Source organism: Canis lupus, chromosome 24 (assembly GCF_003254725.2).
Source record: "Canis lupus dingo isolate Sandy chromosome 24, ASM325472v2, whole genome shotgun sequence".
Classification (NCBI taxonomy): Eukaryota; Metazoa; Chordata; class Mammalia; order Carnivora; family Canidae; genus Canis; species Canis lupus.
In genome coordinates, this window is record NC_064266.1 from 35740905 (window position 1) to 35755972 (window position 15068).

Here is a 15068-nt window from a genome sequence, read left to right on the forward strand (position 1 = left end):
CAGGACCACTGTGATCATGACCTGAGCCAAAGGCAGATGCTTAACCAACCAAGCCACCCAGGCGCCCTACAACCAGCATTTCTTAAGTGAGAGAGAAAATAGAACATAAACTGAATATATCACACATGGTAACATTAAGCATTTTTTCATGAAATATGTGCTTCAAAAAAATATGTGCTTCAGTTATTATATGTGTGCTGGATCATGATTTTTAAAATGTACTTCTTACTGAGGGTAAAAGTCAAGGAAGTTTGACCTGCTGCTTTAAGCCCTATCCTTTTGTTGATTTAGGTTACCACCAATCTGTGTTCATAGATTTCATTATTTATTTAATGTAGAGTTAAATGCAATTACTTAATAGAATGTAAAACTCTACCTTTTGGTAGTGAAGTCCTTAAAATAGAATAATTTTAATTCTTTCCCTTTTTCATATGGCTGCCAGGAAGCTCAGGTCTATTTTGTTTTTCCCCTGTGTGACTGAGGTCTTCTGTCATAACTGTCACCTCTTTGTATTTACATGGCTCTTCTTCTCTAACCCCTATATCAGTAGTGCTTTTAAAAACTCTTTTGCTTTTCATGTTTAGCTGCTTCTAACCTTTTCCAGAAGTGGACAGGGTGGGCAGGGTTGCTGTTCTAGAGGTTCCACTGACATGGACTGCAATATGAATGAAACCTCTGGGGAGTGGGGCTGTGGATAATAGACATATGTAAAGCCTAAGGGACCATCTTGGTCAAGCCTTTTGCAATATTATGTCAGTCTCCTAGGGTGGCAGCAAAGGGGATGGGGGGAAGCAGCAACTGGAAGATTATGTGAATAATTTCTTCCTGGTGTCAGACCTTTTGGGATAAGTACTAATTTGGTGATGATTTTTACACTCGTGTTTTAAGAAGCAGCACAAAAGCATGGCCTGACAGAACCTGAGCGGGTCCTGGGTGAACTGGGGTGCCAGGAATGTGCTGTTCCCCCAGCAGCTGATGAAAATTCACAGACCAACGGGATAGCAGACGACAGACAGTCCTTGTCGTCGGCGGATAATCTGGTATGTTGGTGATCCTCCTCCTATACAGATGCATTTGGATTTTTACTTTTTTAGAAGATGCATAATTAAATCTGTAGCAGAAGCAGCGAATGAAAACCAGCAGTCCCACTGTCCTGGCCTGATGTGCTTTGTATTCGTAGGTTCCATTCTTGGAATGTGCTACTGTTGGTTATATATAGCATTGTTACTAAAACTTGTTTATTCAGACTTTTAAAAATTTAGATTTCCCGCTCTTTCTCTTCTTAACTCAATATGCGTTCATTACATAAGAATAAGAACATACAGAGAAGGAAAAGTAGGGAAATAAAAGTCATCCATAATCCCCTAACCTAAAGATAACCCTTGTTAACATTTTACTTATATCCTTCTAGATTTTTTCTCTCTCATATTTTTTCCACTTAAATGTAATCAATCACACAACAGACATGCTGTTTTGTAACCTGCTTTTGAAACTTATATATTATGAACATCCTTTCAGACCCATAAATCTGTCTGCCACATTAATTTTTTTAATTGTTGTTTTCTTGAAAATGCTATATGTAAACATTCAAAACCAGGAGAAATATGGTGTTAACATCTTACCTGAACCCACTCTTTGCACCTTTTCACTGGTGTTTCTCAATCTTTTACATTTTTCTCCCCTCGTGCTGCGGCCTTTTGTATATTTATTTTTCTGATGCACCACCTACTTTCATGAATCTTAAAGCCACTGCTAAACTCGATATCTATTTATGTTTATACATGTACCTATGCTTTATACATACAAAGAATAAGATTTTTCCACCCTCCACCCTCCTACCCATCCACCAAGAACCAATTCCTATCCCCATCTTAGTCTGTTTGGGCTGCCATAATAGAACATTAATAGATTGGATGCGTGGCTTATGAATGATAGAAATTTAGCTCTCACAGTTCTGGAGCTGGTAAGTCCAAGGTCCAGGTATCAGCAGTTTGGTGTTTGGTGAGGGGCTGTTTCCTGATTCATAAATGGCTGTCTTCTTACTGTGGCCCAGAGCTTTCTGGGCCTCTTAATAAGGAAACTAACACCATTCATGAGGACTGCACTCTCTTGATGTAATCACCTCCCAAAGGCTCCATTTCCAAATGCCATCACTTTGGGGATTAGATGTCAGCCTATGAATGGGGATGAAGGGGGACGCAAGCATTCAGTCTGCAGCAGTCCCCGTGGGATGGTGTCATCCCCATTAAGAATGCACTTAAAGGGATGTACTCAAATCCATACGAAGGACTCCTGCCTTATATACTAGGGTGTAACTTGCTCTGTTTACTCAACACTATTTTATAGACATCTTTCCACATTAGTACATAAAGACCTAACTAATTTATTTAGTAATCATGTAAATTTCAGTCATATGGATTGCCATAATCTATTTTACAAATTCCTTGTTAGGTTTTTATGTTATTTCAGTTTTATCACAGGAAATAGTTCTATAATGAGCATCCTTATAGATAAATCTTGTGCACATCCTTAATTCTTTCTTTAGGATAAATTCCTACAAGTGATATTGCTGGGGTCACGAGTTGGAAGCTTTAAGGCTTTTGTTCCTTAACATCACATTAGCCTGCTGGGAAGGTAATGCTTGAATCTCTGCCCACCTGTAGGCTATCAGTGCTCATTTCCCCATACCCTCATTAAAACTGGGCAATAGCATTCATTCAAAATTTTGCTAATCTAGTGGGAGAAAGATCCCTCCTTAATAATTAGTAATAAGATTATTTAGGTTAATCTGTCATTTGCATTTCTTGGTGAATTGCTTATTCATGTTTTTTTGCTTGTTTTTCATTTGGGTGGACGGTTTCTGTGTTTCTATAATGAATTAGAAGGACTTTTCGTATGTCGAGCATATTAGTCCTTGTCATATGTTACAAATATTTTTTTAATATAGCTTGCTTTTTTTTAGTTTTAGTGAAGTATATTTTAAAGTGCCTGTCATTTCCCCCCATCTATCCTGCAGTAGTGTTCTTAGAAATACTGTTATCCAAGCTAACATAATTACTTATACACGTGACCCTTAAATAATGCGAGGGCTAGGGGCACTGACCCCTCCGTGCAGCCGAGAATCTGCATGTAACCTTTCACTCCTCCAGAGATTAACTACTGATAGCCTCCTGTTGACAGGAAGCCTTCCAATAGCAGAAACAGTTGATTAACACATATTTTGTATGTGTATTATATCCTATATTCTTAAAATAAACTAGAGAAAAGAAAATCGTAAGGAAAAGAAAATACATTTACAATACTGCACTGATTCATCGAAAAAAATCCAAATACAGATGGACCCATATAGTTCAAACCCGTGTTGTTCAAGGGTCAACTATATTTGTCTTAGATGTGTAACAGTTTAGTGTTTGCTCATTTATCATTTTAAGCCATCCATACCCGCTTTTTGGAGGACAAGGAACAAGGTTTTTAGAATTGCTAAAATGACTCCCCCCTTAGCTCCTAGTTTGACATATTGTCCCCTCCTCCACATTCCTCATTTCCCCATTGAATAACAGAATTTTAAAATTTCATGAGTTAAGTACTTTCCTTATTTTTGAAAAACAGTTCTTCTTTTGTTTTGACCCCTTGATTTTTCTCTTGTTTTCAATCTCAGGAATCAGATGCACAGGGACATCAAGTGGCCACAAGGTTCTCTCACATTCTGCAGAAAGACGCCTTCCTGGTGTTTCGCTCCCTTTGCAAGCTGTCTATGAAACCCCTTGCTGAAGGCCCCCCAGATCCAAAGTAAGTGAACAGCAGTGTGTGACCGTGTGTGACACAGACTGGCCATGTGTGACCCAGATGACCCAGGAGGATCGTGGGGGTTCTGAGAAACCTTAGTGCCCTGTCCCCTAGTTGGTGTGAATGCAGGAATTTACAGCTTTTCAGACTCCTGCTCTCCCAACAGCCCTTTCATAGTGGATTGTCTGCGTGTCTACACCAACCAGGATTTTGCCCAGTGTTGCTTTCCGTGATTTATATGCAAAAAAATAGTTATTATTATTGAACGTGCACCTTCTTCCTGACTTTCCTAACTAATGAATTTAATCTGATTCAGGGTATGCAGAGGCAGAATATGTACAAGCCTCACTGCCCTGCTCTCATGAGAAGCTTCTGCTTCATGGGTACAAATTTAAGTCCCACATTCAACCCAGAGAAGCCAAACCTTTCTTTATAGTGAGCCAGCTACTGCAGGGATGAAAGCGCTTTGGAGCCAGAGAGCCACATTCCCTCCTGGCTCACTTGAAACCACCTTCACAGCCATATGAGTTACTGAACCTCATGTGAAAAATGGGAATGTGGGAAATTGCCTTCCAGGATCAATTACATGAAATGATATCATCACATCCTGAGTATGGGGCCCTGCACTTTATGAATTTTATTGTCACTGTTATTATTGTGTCGCTAACAAAAATCCTCAACTCTTCTGTTGAAGTACAGTGACCATTAAGGAGATGATTTGGGAAAACTTCCTTCTATCCTGCCCTGTGGGTGAGGGTAGAAACATGAGGCAGGTGGATAAAGAGCACTGCTTCCATTGTCCATAAAGATCGAGTAGGACACAGGTTTTAAGTCTCATGTATGATGTAAAGCAACTGGTCCTATTAAGTTAATGCAGAACCAGCTTTCTGGGTCAATTTATACTTACGTTACTCTAGCTAAATACCTATTTTATGGTGGGGAGAGAACAAGGATTATATAAGTCGGCAACTCTTGTCCTCATAGGCCTGCAGATTCCAGGAGGACCCACCTTATGCCATCTGCCCTCACTCTCTTGGCATTTAGGTGCCAGTGACATTTCTTAACTCATTGATGTTCAGAAAATTCTGCTTGCTGGTAGAGGAGTGAGGCCTTCTCAAGAAACACACTCTTTAAAATTGAATCATTTAGCACTGTCACCATCTTTCACTTTCTGTGCCAGATCCCACGAGCTGCGTTCCAAGGTGGTTTCCCTTCAGCTGCTCCTGTCTGTGCTGCAGAATGCTGGCCCGGTCTTCAGGACTCACGAGATGTTCATCAATGCAATCAAGCAGTATCTCTGTGTGGCGTTATCCAAAAATGGCGTCTCTTCAGTGCCTGATGTCTTTGAGCTGTCTCTTGCTATTTTTCTTACTCTTCTCTCAAACTTCAAAATGCACTTGAAAATGCAAATAGAGGTATGAGCTCCAAAATGTTTGAGGGGCTTTGTGGGGTTTTTGTTGTGGGGTTTTTTTTTTTTTTTCGTGTTTTTGTTTGTTTGTTTTTGTATAATGCTTGTCCTTGAAGAGTTAACTCCTGGTGACAGAGCCACCAGGAACTAGACTTACACAGTCTATTTGCTGATACCCCAAAGAAGAACTTTTTAGATTTTATTTATTCATGAGAGAAAAAGAGAGAGAGAGAGAGAGAGAGAGAGAGAGGCAGAGACACAGGCAGAGGGACAAGCAGCCTCCACACAGGGAGCCCGATGTGGGACTTGATCCTGGGTTCCCAGGATCACACCCTGAGCCAAATGCTGTGCTAAACTGCTGAGCCACCCGGGCTACCCCAAAGAAGAACTTTTTGAATTGAGTGAGAGAATACCTTTTCCTAAAAGTTCCTGCCCCCAAATCTTACATACCTTTCATTTTAACCAAAAGTTTATTTTTTTTAAATAAAGCTTTAATTTATTCATGAGAGAGAGAGGGAAAGAGAGAGAGAGAGGCAGAGACATAGGCAGAGGGAGAAGCAGGCTTCATGCAGGGAGCCTGATGTGGGACTCAATCCTGGAACTCCAGGATCATGCCCTGAGCCGAAGGCAGACGCTCAACCTCTGAGCCACCCAGGCGTCCCTCAACCAAAATTTTGAATCGAGCAGCCCATGTGTTGGGCTCAGTCCCCTGAACATCTTTGTTTAAACTTATAAATTGTTTCAAATAACCTGAATTAGTTGACAAATTAAGAAGTCATTTTCATTTTACATTCCAATCTAGATTTCTGGTTTCTCTCAAAATTGTAACACTGGTCCTCATTTTTGCTTGGCAGCTCTTGGCTGGTTCCTGAGGGGCAGCTGCTCCTCTAAAGGGGCCTGCATCTCTTGCGGGTTGCTGTGGTCCATCCTTGCTAGCTGTTCGCATGGGAGACCAGGGTTCCAATACTCCTCAGCAAGTGTGTGTGTGCATTGCTCTTTCACTTCTACCCAGCTTGCTTCCCTTGTCAGAGCTGCCTGAGCCTGTGGGGGTTTTGAGCCTTAATTAATTAATTAATTAATTTTTTAAAAGATTTTATTTATTTATTTATTTATTTATTTATTTATTTATTTTTTTGTTTATTTATTTATTCATGAGAGACACAGAGAGAGAGGCAGAGACACAGGCAGAGGGTGAAGCAGGCTCCATGCAGGGAGCCTGATGTGGAACTCGATCCTGGGACTCCTGGATCATGCCCTGGGCCGAAGGCAGGCGCTAAACCGCTGAGCCACCCAGGGATCTTGAGCCTTAATTAATTAATTACATTTTTTTTAAGATTTTATTTATTTATTCATAGAGACATAGAGAGAAAGGGAGAGGCAGAGACACAGGCAGAGGGAGAAGCAGGCTCCATGCAGAGAGCCTGACGTGGGACTCCATCCAGGGTCTCCAGGATCACGCCCTGGGCTGCAGGCGGCGCTAAACCGCTGTGCCACTGGGGCTGCCCTTGAGCCTTAATTTAAATGGTATTAATTGGTGTTCCCCTTTGTCTTCATGTGATGTAGGTCTTTTTCAAAGAGATTTTCCTGAACATTTTAGAAACATCAACAAGTTCTTTTGAGCACAGGTGGATGGTCATTCAGACGCTGACAAGAATCTGTGCAGGTATGTTCACTCTGAGTGTGCTCATCCATTGACTTACCCAGAAATGCTCTTCCAAAATCTAGATTGGGACCTTTACCTCCTGCTTTTAGACATCTTTTTTTTTTTTAAGATTTTATTTATTCATGAGAGACAGAGAGGGGGGCAGGGATATAGGCAGAGACATAGACTGAGGAAGAAGCAGGCTCCCCATGGGAGCCCAATGTATGACTTGATCCCAGGACCTTGGGATCATGCCCTGAGCCGAAGGTAGATGGTCAACCACTGAGCCACCCATGTGCCACCTGCTTTTAGACTTGTAATGCAGCACTGGAAAAGCCTTACCTTAAAGGCTAATGCTAACCTAATGTCTAGTCCCACTCCACTTATCTTTTAGAGAATGACCCAGCTCAGTCTGGTTTGCCCCTCACTTTGTGGTCCTTGCACAGAAAGTCCCACATCCTGGGAGGCCCCCTAATCCTGCAGAACCAGGATACATGGTCACTCCCCTACAAACTAAGCACTTTGTCAGTCTCCAGCTCCAAGGTTTATCTTATCAATGTACAGTTGCACGGCTATCAACCAGGCCTCTCACTTGTCTGTTATCAAACATAATTTCATAAGTGACACAACTTGAAGAGGTTGATCGGGCAATTATTATCCCTTTCTTAAGAGAGAATGAGTCTTGGAGAGGTGGAGTGAGCAGCTTGAGATACTAGTCAGTGCTGATGCAGGCCTGGGAGGAGAGCATCCTAACTTTAAGTACATCTGACATATGTTTCCTAAAGGAGGTATCTACCTGAGTCAGTGATTTACTGGGAAGCATTTTTGAAAAGGGAATCTCATTTAGTAAGAAAATGTAACTGTTGTGTGTGTTGGATCAGAATTTCTAATATCTGTGTGTTATTTTCCAAGATGCCCAGTGTGTTGTAGATATTTATGTCAACTACGACTGTGATTTAAATGCTGCTAACATTTTTGAGCGCCTCGTAAATGATTTATCCAAAATCGCTCAGGGAAGAAGTGGACATGAGCTGGGAATGACACCTCTGCAGGTAAAAACACTGAAAACCCCCATTTATATTTAAAGTGCATTGGTTTCTGGGTGTTTGGGTAGCTCAGTCAGTTAGGCGTCTGACTCAATCTCAGCTTAGATCTTGATATCAGGATCATGAGTTCAGGCCTCATGTTAGGCTCTACACCCAGAGTGGATTTTTTTAAGGGTCCATTTTTATTTGAAAAAAAAAAAAAAAATTAAAGTGCATTCATTTCAGTAAACATTTATTGTGCGCCTCTGTGTGTCAGGCTAGTTCTGTCCTTGATGCTGTGGTACAGCAGTGAATAAAACAATGCATATGAATGTGCACGACTGCTATGGTCATAACTAATTTATAAGCAGACAGTGTAGAAGTAAGCTGTAGAGAAGAATAAAGTAGGGGTAAAGGAGTGCTAGAAATGAGGGTGCTGTCATTTTTAATGGGGTCATGAAGATAGTCTCTCTGAGAAGGTGACATTTGAGCTGAGACCTGGAGGAAGTAAGTTCACTTGCAGTCACCTTTCCAAAGATTATATGAAAACACGATCCTAGGCTCTAGTAAAGCAAAGGAATTTGCTTCTTATCCAATTGCCTCATTAGAATGCCCATGCAGAGAATAGTGTCTTAACCTGAGGTCTCTGAAGGAACTGATCAGAAGATCTAGGAGCTGCCTGGAATTATGTGTAGAATTTTGGTGTGTGGGCATTTTCCCTAGAAGTTCCATAGTTGTCAGATTGACAGAGAGATCTGTACCTCCGTAGATGGTATTTTGAGTCTTAAAATAGTTACATTTCTTTAGGTTATCTGTGATTCACATTCAATTTTTTAAGAAATGCTACTTTTAAAAAAATCAGCATTTTTTTTTATTTGCAGAGTAAGCCTTAAAATAAATGCATTTGTGAGTGTTTGAAGAGTAAGAATGTGTCCAGAATTACTCATTTGTTGCATGATGTAAAATTCTTTTCTCCTTGGGTGGGGAGGGTCACCGGTTTAGACCCTATTGATTTTTAAATTTTATTTATTTTAAGCAATTTTTTTCCTATGATTTTATGTATTTATCAGAGAGTGTACGTGTGCGTGCGCATGCACGTGAGGTGGGAAAGAGGCAGAGAGGGAGGGAGAGAGAGAGAATCCTAAGCAGACTCTGTACTGAGTGCCAAGCCGGACATGGGCCTCGATCTTGTGACCCTGATTTCATGACCTGAGCCACCCAGATGCTCCAATCTATTGATTTTTTTTAAAGATTGATTGATTGATTGATTGAATGATTCATGAGAGACATAGAGAGAGAGAGGCAGAGACACAGGCAGAGGGAGAAGCAGGCTCCAGGCCGGGAGCCCAGTGCGGAACTCGATCCTGGGGCTCCAGGATTGTGCCCTGGACCAAAGGCAGGCGCTAAACCACCGAGCCACCCAGGGATCCCCCTCTATTGATTTTTTTAAAAAGGAAAGTGTCTTAAGTGTTTTTTGAATTATACAAGCAATGGATTACTTCCTTTTACAAATGCAGATGACACTTGGGGCACCTGGCTGGCTCAGTAGGTAGAGCATGCAACTCTTGATTTCGGGGTCCTGAATTCAAGCCCCATGTTGGGCATAGGGTTTACTTAAAAAAAATCCAGATAACACTGTTCATTTTAGGAAAGCACATATCTCCTGTTTTTCTACTAGGGTGTTTGTAATGAACCGCGTTAGAAATTTTCAGGATTTTTACAATGAGCCCTAAATACTTAGGTCACCTGTTAACTTTTCCTTGGGTTCTATGCTTAATATGAGCACTGAATGTCAGTGACTATCTCTTATTTTCACAGGATTCACTGAGAGTCTCGTATATGTCTGCACTCAGTTTATCTGTTAAGTCTCTGTGCCATGTCCCTTCTGTCCTTTAGGAGCTCAGTCTGAGGAAGAAAGGTTTGGAGTGCCTCGTGTCCATTCTCAAGTGCATGGTGGAATGGAGCAAAGACCTATATGTGAATCCCAACCACCAGACCAGCCTTGGTGAGAGGGCTTGTTGCACCACCGCCTCCATTCACAACGTGACACTTGGGGAAAGTTGGCCTTGTGTCACTGTCTTAGAATTAGCAAAATGCTTTAGTTTGCTGATGACCTTAACGCTTCTGCCTTTTAATCAATCTGGGAGAAATTAATCAATCTGGGAGAAATAATGTGAGTTATGCTCTAATGTCATATTCCCAAATGGAGAGGCAGTCATTCTGATTTTTTTAGTAATCTCTCCTTCCCTCACCACCTTGAAGCACCATCTTTACAATATACCAGATTTCTCTGTGTAAGTCTGTTTCTGAATTTTCTATTCCATTCTATGGATTTGTCCATTCTTGTATCAATACCATGCTTTTCAGATGCCTTGAGTTCTTTAGTGAGTTCAATACCTGTTAGGGCAGGTCTTCCTCTTCACTGTTCTTCACGTATCATGATTTTTGCACTTCTGTTCTTTCATTTGATTTTTAGAATTAGCTTATCAAATTCCACAATAAAGTAAAATTTTAAGTAAACTACGTGAGTGATAACAGTTTCATACTTATGACTCTTACAGTACAAAGTATATTGTTAACAGGTCTGGAAAAAGGAACCATAGAGCCAGACCTGAGCTCAGATATATCTGTATCCCATCTGTTTATTTGGTTTCCTTTGGTTTCATGTCATTGCAGGTCAGGAGAGGCCCACCGATCAGGAAATGGGGGATGGGAGAGGCCTTGACATGGCGAGACGAAGCAGTGTGACATCCATGGAGTCCACGGTATCCTCAGGGACCCAGATGGCTGTCCAGGATGATCCAGAGCAGTTTGAGGTCATCAAGCAACAAAAGGAGATTATCGAACATGGCATCGAGCTGTGAGTATGACTGCTACTCCAGCCAGATCTCTTGGGGCCTTGGACAAAGCCACATCTTCACTGGGAACCTGTTCCAGAAGGCCATGCTGGTACTTGGCAGCCAAGCCTGACTGGGCCAGGCATAGGGAGTGAGTGAGAGAGTGGGAAAGGCAGATTGAGATTGAAATTTAATAGCTTTGTGTAGTTGCTGCCTGGTCTTTTTATTTTTATTTTACCTAATGCAAGAAATTAAACTAATTTAGGAAATAAAGGAAAGTATGAAGCAAGAATGTTTAATCACTCATAAAATTATTACCTGGAGGAAATCACCATTGGTAATTTTTTTCTAACTATATCTTATGAACAGTTTCAACATAGAATTAACTCTGCGTATTAGCATTATCTGTATATATTTTTGTCTGTACCATTCAAAAATTACACCCATCATAATACCTCAGCCGGGTATCTCAAGAATAAAGACGTTTTCCCATATAAGTGCATGATTATTATTATAAGCATTGGTAAATCTTAATGTGTTTCTTTCCAGCCTTTCACACAGAAAAGTACATAAACTCAGTCTCATATCCTGTCCAACTTTTGAATGATTAGTTAACTTAGTAAATTCAGTTTGTTTGAAAACTTGATGTTATAATGCTTTTTAATTGAAGTGTTGATCTCATTTCTATTCTCCCTAGCCCCACTTCAACCCAGTCTGTTCTCTCCACAGCAGCTAGTCTTCTCAAAACCTAAATCAGTTATCACTCCTCCACCTAAAATCATTCCAGATTTCCCTCTCCTCATCAGGGCCTGATCACCCCGACTGACATCTCCTGCCAGTACTGGAGTCACACGATGTGCTTCAGTCCCTTGAACACCTTGAGCTCTTCTCACCATTGTGCCCTCTGCTCGGAATACTCCTGGGTCTTTTTTCCTCCCTCAGGCTTGGCAAAACCTCTCTTCCTCAAGGAGGCCTTCTGTAGCCGCCTGTCTTCACAGGTGCCAAGCTGCTCTTGCTTGCACCTGATCCATGTCCTTCCTGCACAGCCCTTGCCCCAGTCTATGCTGATGCATAAATAGCATTCTCCAGCGCAGGGCTTGGTAAATAGGAGGTTGAGTTTATCCATAGTGAAGTATGCCTACCTTTAACAGGAAATACAAACAGTACTTACACACTGTCAAAAGAAATCCCAACGAAGGGATCCCTGGGTGGTGCAGCGGTTTAGCGCCTGCCTTTGGCTCAGGGCGCGATCCTGGAGACCCGGGATCAAATCCCACGTTGGGCTCCCGGTGCATGAAGCCTGCTTCTCCCTCTGCCTATGTCTCTGCCTCTCTCTCTCTCTCTCTCTCTCTGACTATCATAAATAGATAGATAGATAGATAGATAGATAGATAGATAGATAGATAGATAGATAGATAGATAGATAGATAGATAGATAGATAGATAAGTAAAGAAAGAGAGAGAGAGAGAGAAATCCCAACGTGGATAGTCTAGAGCTGCCTATTGGCTCTTTACAGATGTCAGAGATCCTGGCTTTTTTACTCTTTCTCTTTCATCATCCCTTTCTTTCTTTTCTTTTTTTGCGGGGGAAAGCGCAGAGGGAGAGAGAAAAAGAGAATTTTTAGCAGACTCCATGCCCAGCACAGCGTCTGACATGGGGCTCGATCTCACAACCCTGAGATCAAGACCTGAGCTGAAATCGAGTCAGATGTTTAACCAACTGAGCCACCCAGGCACCCTTCTGCTTTGCTATCCTTAACACAATTTTCACCTTCATTGTTTTGCCTCATGGTTTAGGGTGACTGCTAGAGCACCAGCCATCACACATATATTAGGGAATAAAGGGGATACTGAAAAAGTATACCTCCCAGCCAAGCCAGCTTTGTTTAAGGATCCTTCCTAGAGGTATTCATACCACTTCTGCTCTTAGATCATAGACCAGAACGTTATCACATGGTCATACTTTGTTTAAGAGAGGCAGAAAAATGTAGTTTTTATTCCAGGTAGTGGTGTGCCTGACTAAACATCGAGGGTTCTTACTATTGGAGAAGAGGAGAACAGATGTTGAGTGACAGCCATCAGACTCTGCTATATAGCTAGGTCAGAAATTAAAGGTGAAATTCAGAGAAGCCACCAGGACACGCAGGACCTTCCTGAGGTGATAGGCAATGATTTGTTTATGCTTCAAATGCCTGCTTTTTTTTATCCTCCCGATTTTGAAATACGTAACCCGTGTCCTGTCTCTTCTTGTAACAGTTTCAACAAGAAACCCAAGAGAGGCATCCAGTTTCTCCAGGAGCAGGGCATGCTAGGAACGTCAGTTGAAGACATTGCCCAATTCCTGCACCAGGAGGAGCGCCTTGATTCTGTAAGACTGGGGCTTGGACGCTTGTGTGTCAGTTTGATCAGGTGATTCTGAGACCTGCCTAGCTTTAGCCTAGAGCGTGGCTGACCCTGAGCGCAGTGGCTATTGTCCACACCCCTGTTTACACCAGTCCTACTTCTTCCTTCGGCCAGCATCACAAAAAGCTTCCCAATGGGAGGGTGTGTACTTGGTAGACGGCGTTAGAACTAGAAGTGTCCCCTGACTACTAGAAACTTCTGGCTGCCTGTCTGAAGTTAACCTCCCTCCTGAGTGTGTACCATCATTCTTTCATCTTTAAGTCTCTTGTGCCTACTCGTCCTTCTTCGTCCGAGACAGGATAGACTAACCCTGGAATGGATGGGTGGGCGGGCAGGTGGGGAGTCACCTAGCTTTTCCAGTAGGCCAGCATGTTCTGGGTGTTGAGAGCAGAGCATTCTGCCTGCCTACTCTGCCTGAAGTGTGTGTTTGCTGTGGGTTCACATATCACAGTTGCCAGATGTGAGTGGGTGTGTATGTTTCAGACCCAAGTAGGTGATTTTCTGGGAGACAGCACAAGGTTCAACAAGGAAGTGATGTATGCCTACGTGGACCAACTTGACTTCTGTGAAAAGGAATTTGTCTCAGCCCTGAGGACGTTTCTAGAAGGTTTCCGCCTACCTGGGGAAGCCCAGAAGATTGATCGATTAATGGAGAAATTTGCTGCGAGATACATAGAGTGCAACCAGGGGTGAGCGCTGTGTTTAAGTTCCTTCCATGTTATTTTTTTGCCTGTCTCAGAGCACTGATCTTAGTTTGGTTGGGAGTTGAGTTTAATCTTCCTAAATCTGTGCCAAACAACTAAAGTTTGTTTCCATGTGCCAGACACTGTGCTGAGGGATTATCTCACGTAAGACTTCACAGATTCTCTTTTTGTTCCACGGAGATTGAGGACCAGAGAAGCTGAGTAACTTGCCCACGTTCATATAGCTAGAGCCTGCGCTGTTAATTTTGATAAGAGTAATATTGTGAGTTGAGGGGAGGCCTTTGGGCACCTCTTCCTAATTCAGAACAACTCCTTGATTTAATATATAGGGTAGATCTCAAGGATTTGGGTTTTTCTTTGGTTATGTACTGATGAGCAGGTTACAAAAATGAACACATAACTAATAAAACCCACCTAAGTACATGATTTTATCTTGGCTCCTCTTTGGGTGGGTAGTACATGTTTTCGTAGAAAGTGGAAATTAAAAAAAGAGAGCTAACCTTTATTAAATATCTCCTGCGGCACCTGGGTTGGTATGGTTGGTTGAGTGTCCGACTCTTGGTTTCACCTCAAGTCATGATCTCAGGGTCGTGAGATCGAGCGCCATGTCAGATTGTGCTCAGTGGGAAAATCTGCTTAAGATTCTTTTTCCCTCTGCTCCTTGTCCCCCATGTGTACAAACACATGCATGCACATGGTCTGTCTCTATCTCTCAAATAAATTTTTTAAAACAAACACATTTCCTATATGTCAGCCATGTCATCAGTTTTATATACATTTCATTTAATTAATGGTAAGCCTGGGAGTAGTGTCTCTAGTTATTAGAGAGGAAACTGAAGCTCTGGGAGATTTAGCAACCTGTCCAGAGTTAATCAGCTGGTAAGTAGCAGAGGAGGATTGAAAATGGATTGTCTAACTAAAAAGCTCACACTCTTTCCCCTGAGCTTGAAGTGAAAAATGTCTGAATATGCTGTGAACATGATGTAGAAATTGTTCAATAGAGACCTTTTGATAACAGTTTGCTCTCAGGTCAACTTGATATTCATATTAATTGCTTTTAATCCTCCCAAGTGTACAGTGAGCTGTTTCCATTAGATGCATGGAAAACAGAGGCAGCATCTGGTCATTTTAACCCAGTGGACATTAGAATTTCCCGAGAATGGGATGCCTGGGTGGCTAGGGGTTAAGCGTCTGCCTTCAGCTCAGGGTGAGATCCTGGAGTCCCGGGATTGAGTCCCACATTGGGCCCCCTACATGGAGCCT

General features: G+C 42.0%; 1 protein-coding gene across 4 annotated transcripts in view; it reads left to right on the forward strand.

Annotated features, from left to right (window-relative positions):
- The window catches only part of ARFGEF2 (ADP ribosylation factor guanine nucleotide exchange factor 2), a 99359-nt gene that overhangs the window by 30962 nt on the left and 53329 nt on the right, over positions 1–15068 (forward strand). For all 4 annotated transcript variants that reach the window (XM_025470353.3, XM_025470354.3, XM_035705915.2 and 1 more), the window contains exons 8-16: positions 889–1040; positions 3659–3789; positions 4967–5201; positions 6758–6857; positions 7749–7888; positions 9758–9866; positions 10538–10721; positions 12955–13066; positions 13585–13790. In XM_025470353.3, the coding sequence (XP_025326138.1) occupies positions 889–1040; positions 3659–3789; positions 4967–5201; positions 6758–6857; positions 7749–7888; positions 9758–9866; positions 10538–10721; positions 12955–13066; positions 13585–13790 (1369 nt within the window). The remainder of the gene's footprint in view (positions 1–888; positions 1041–3658; positions 3790–4966; positions 5202–6757; positions 6858–7748; positions 7889–9757; positions 9867–10537; positions 10722–12954; positions 13067–13584; positions 13791–15068) is intronic.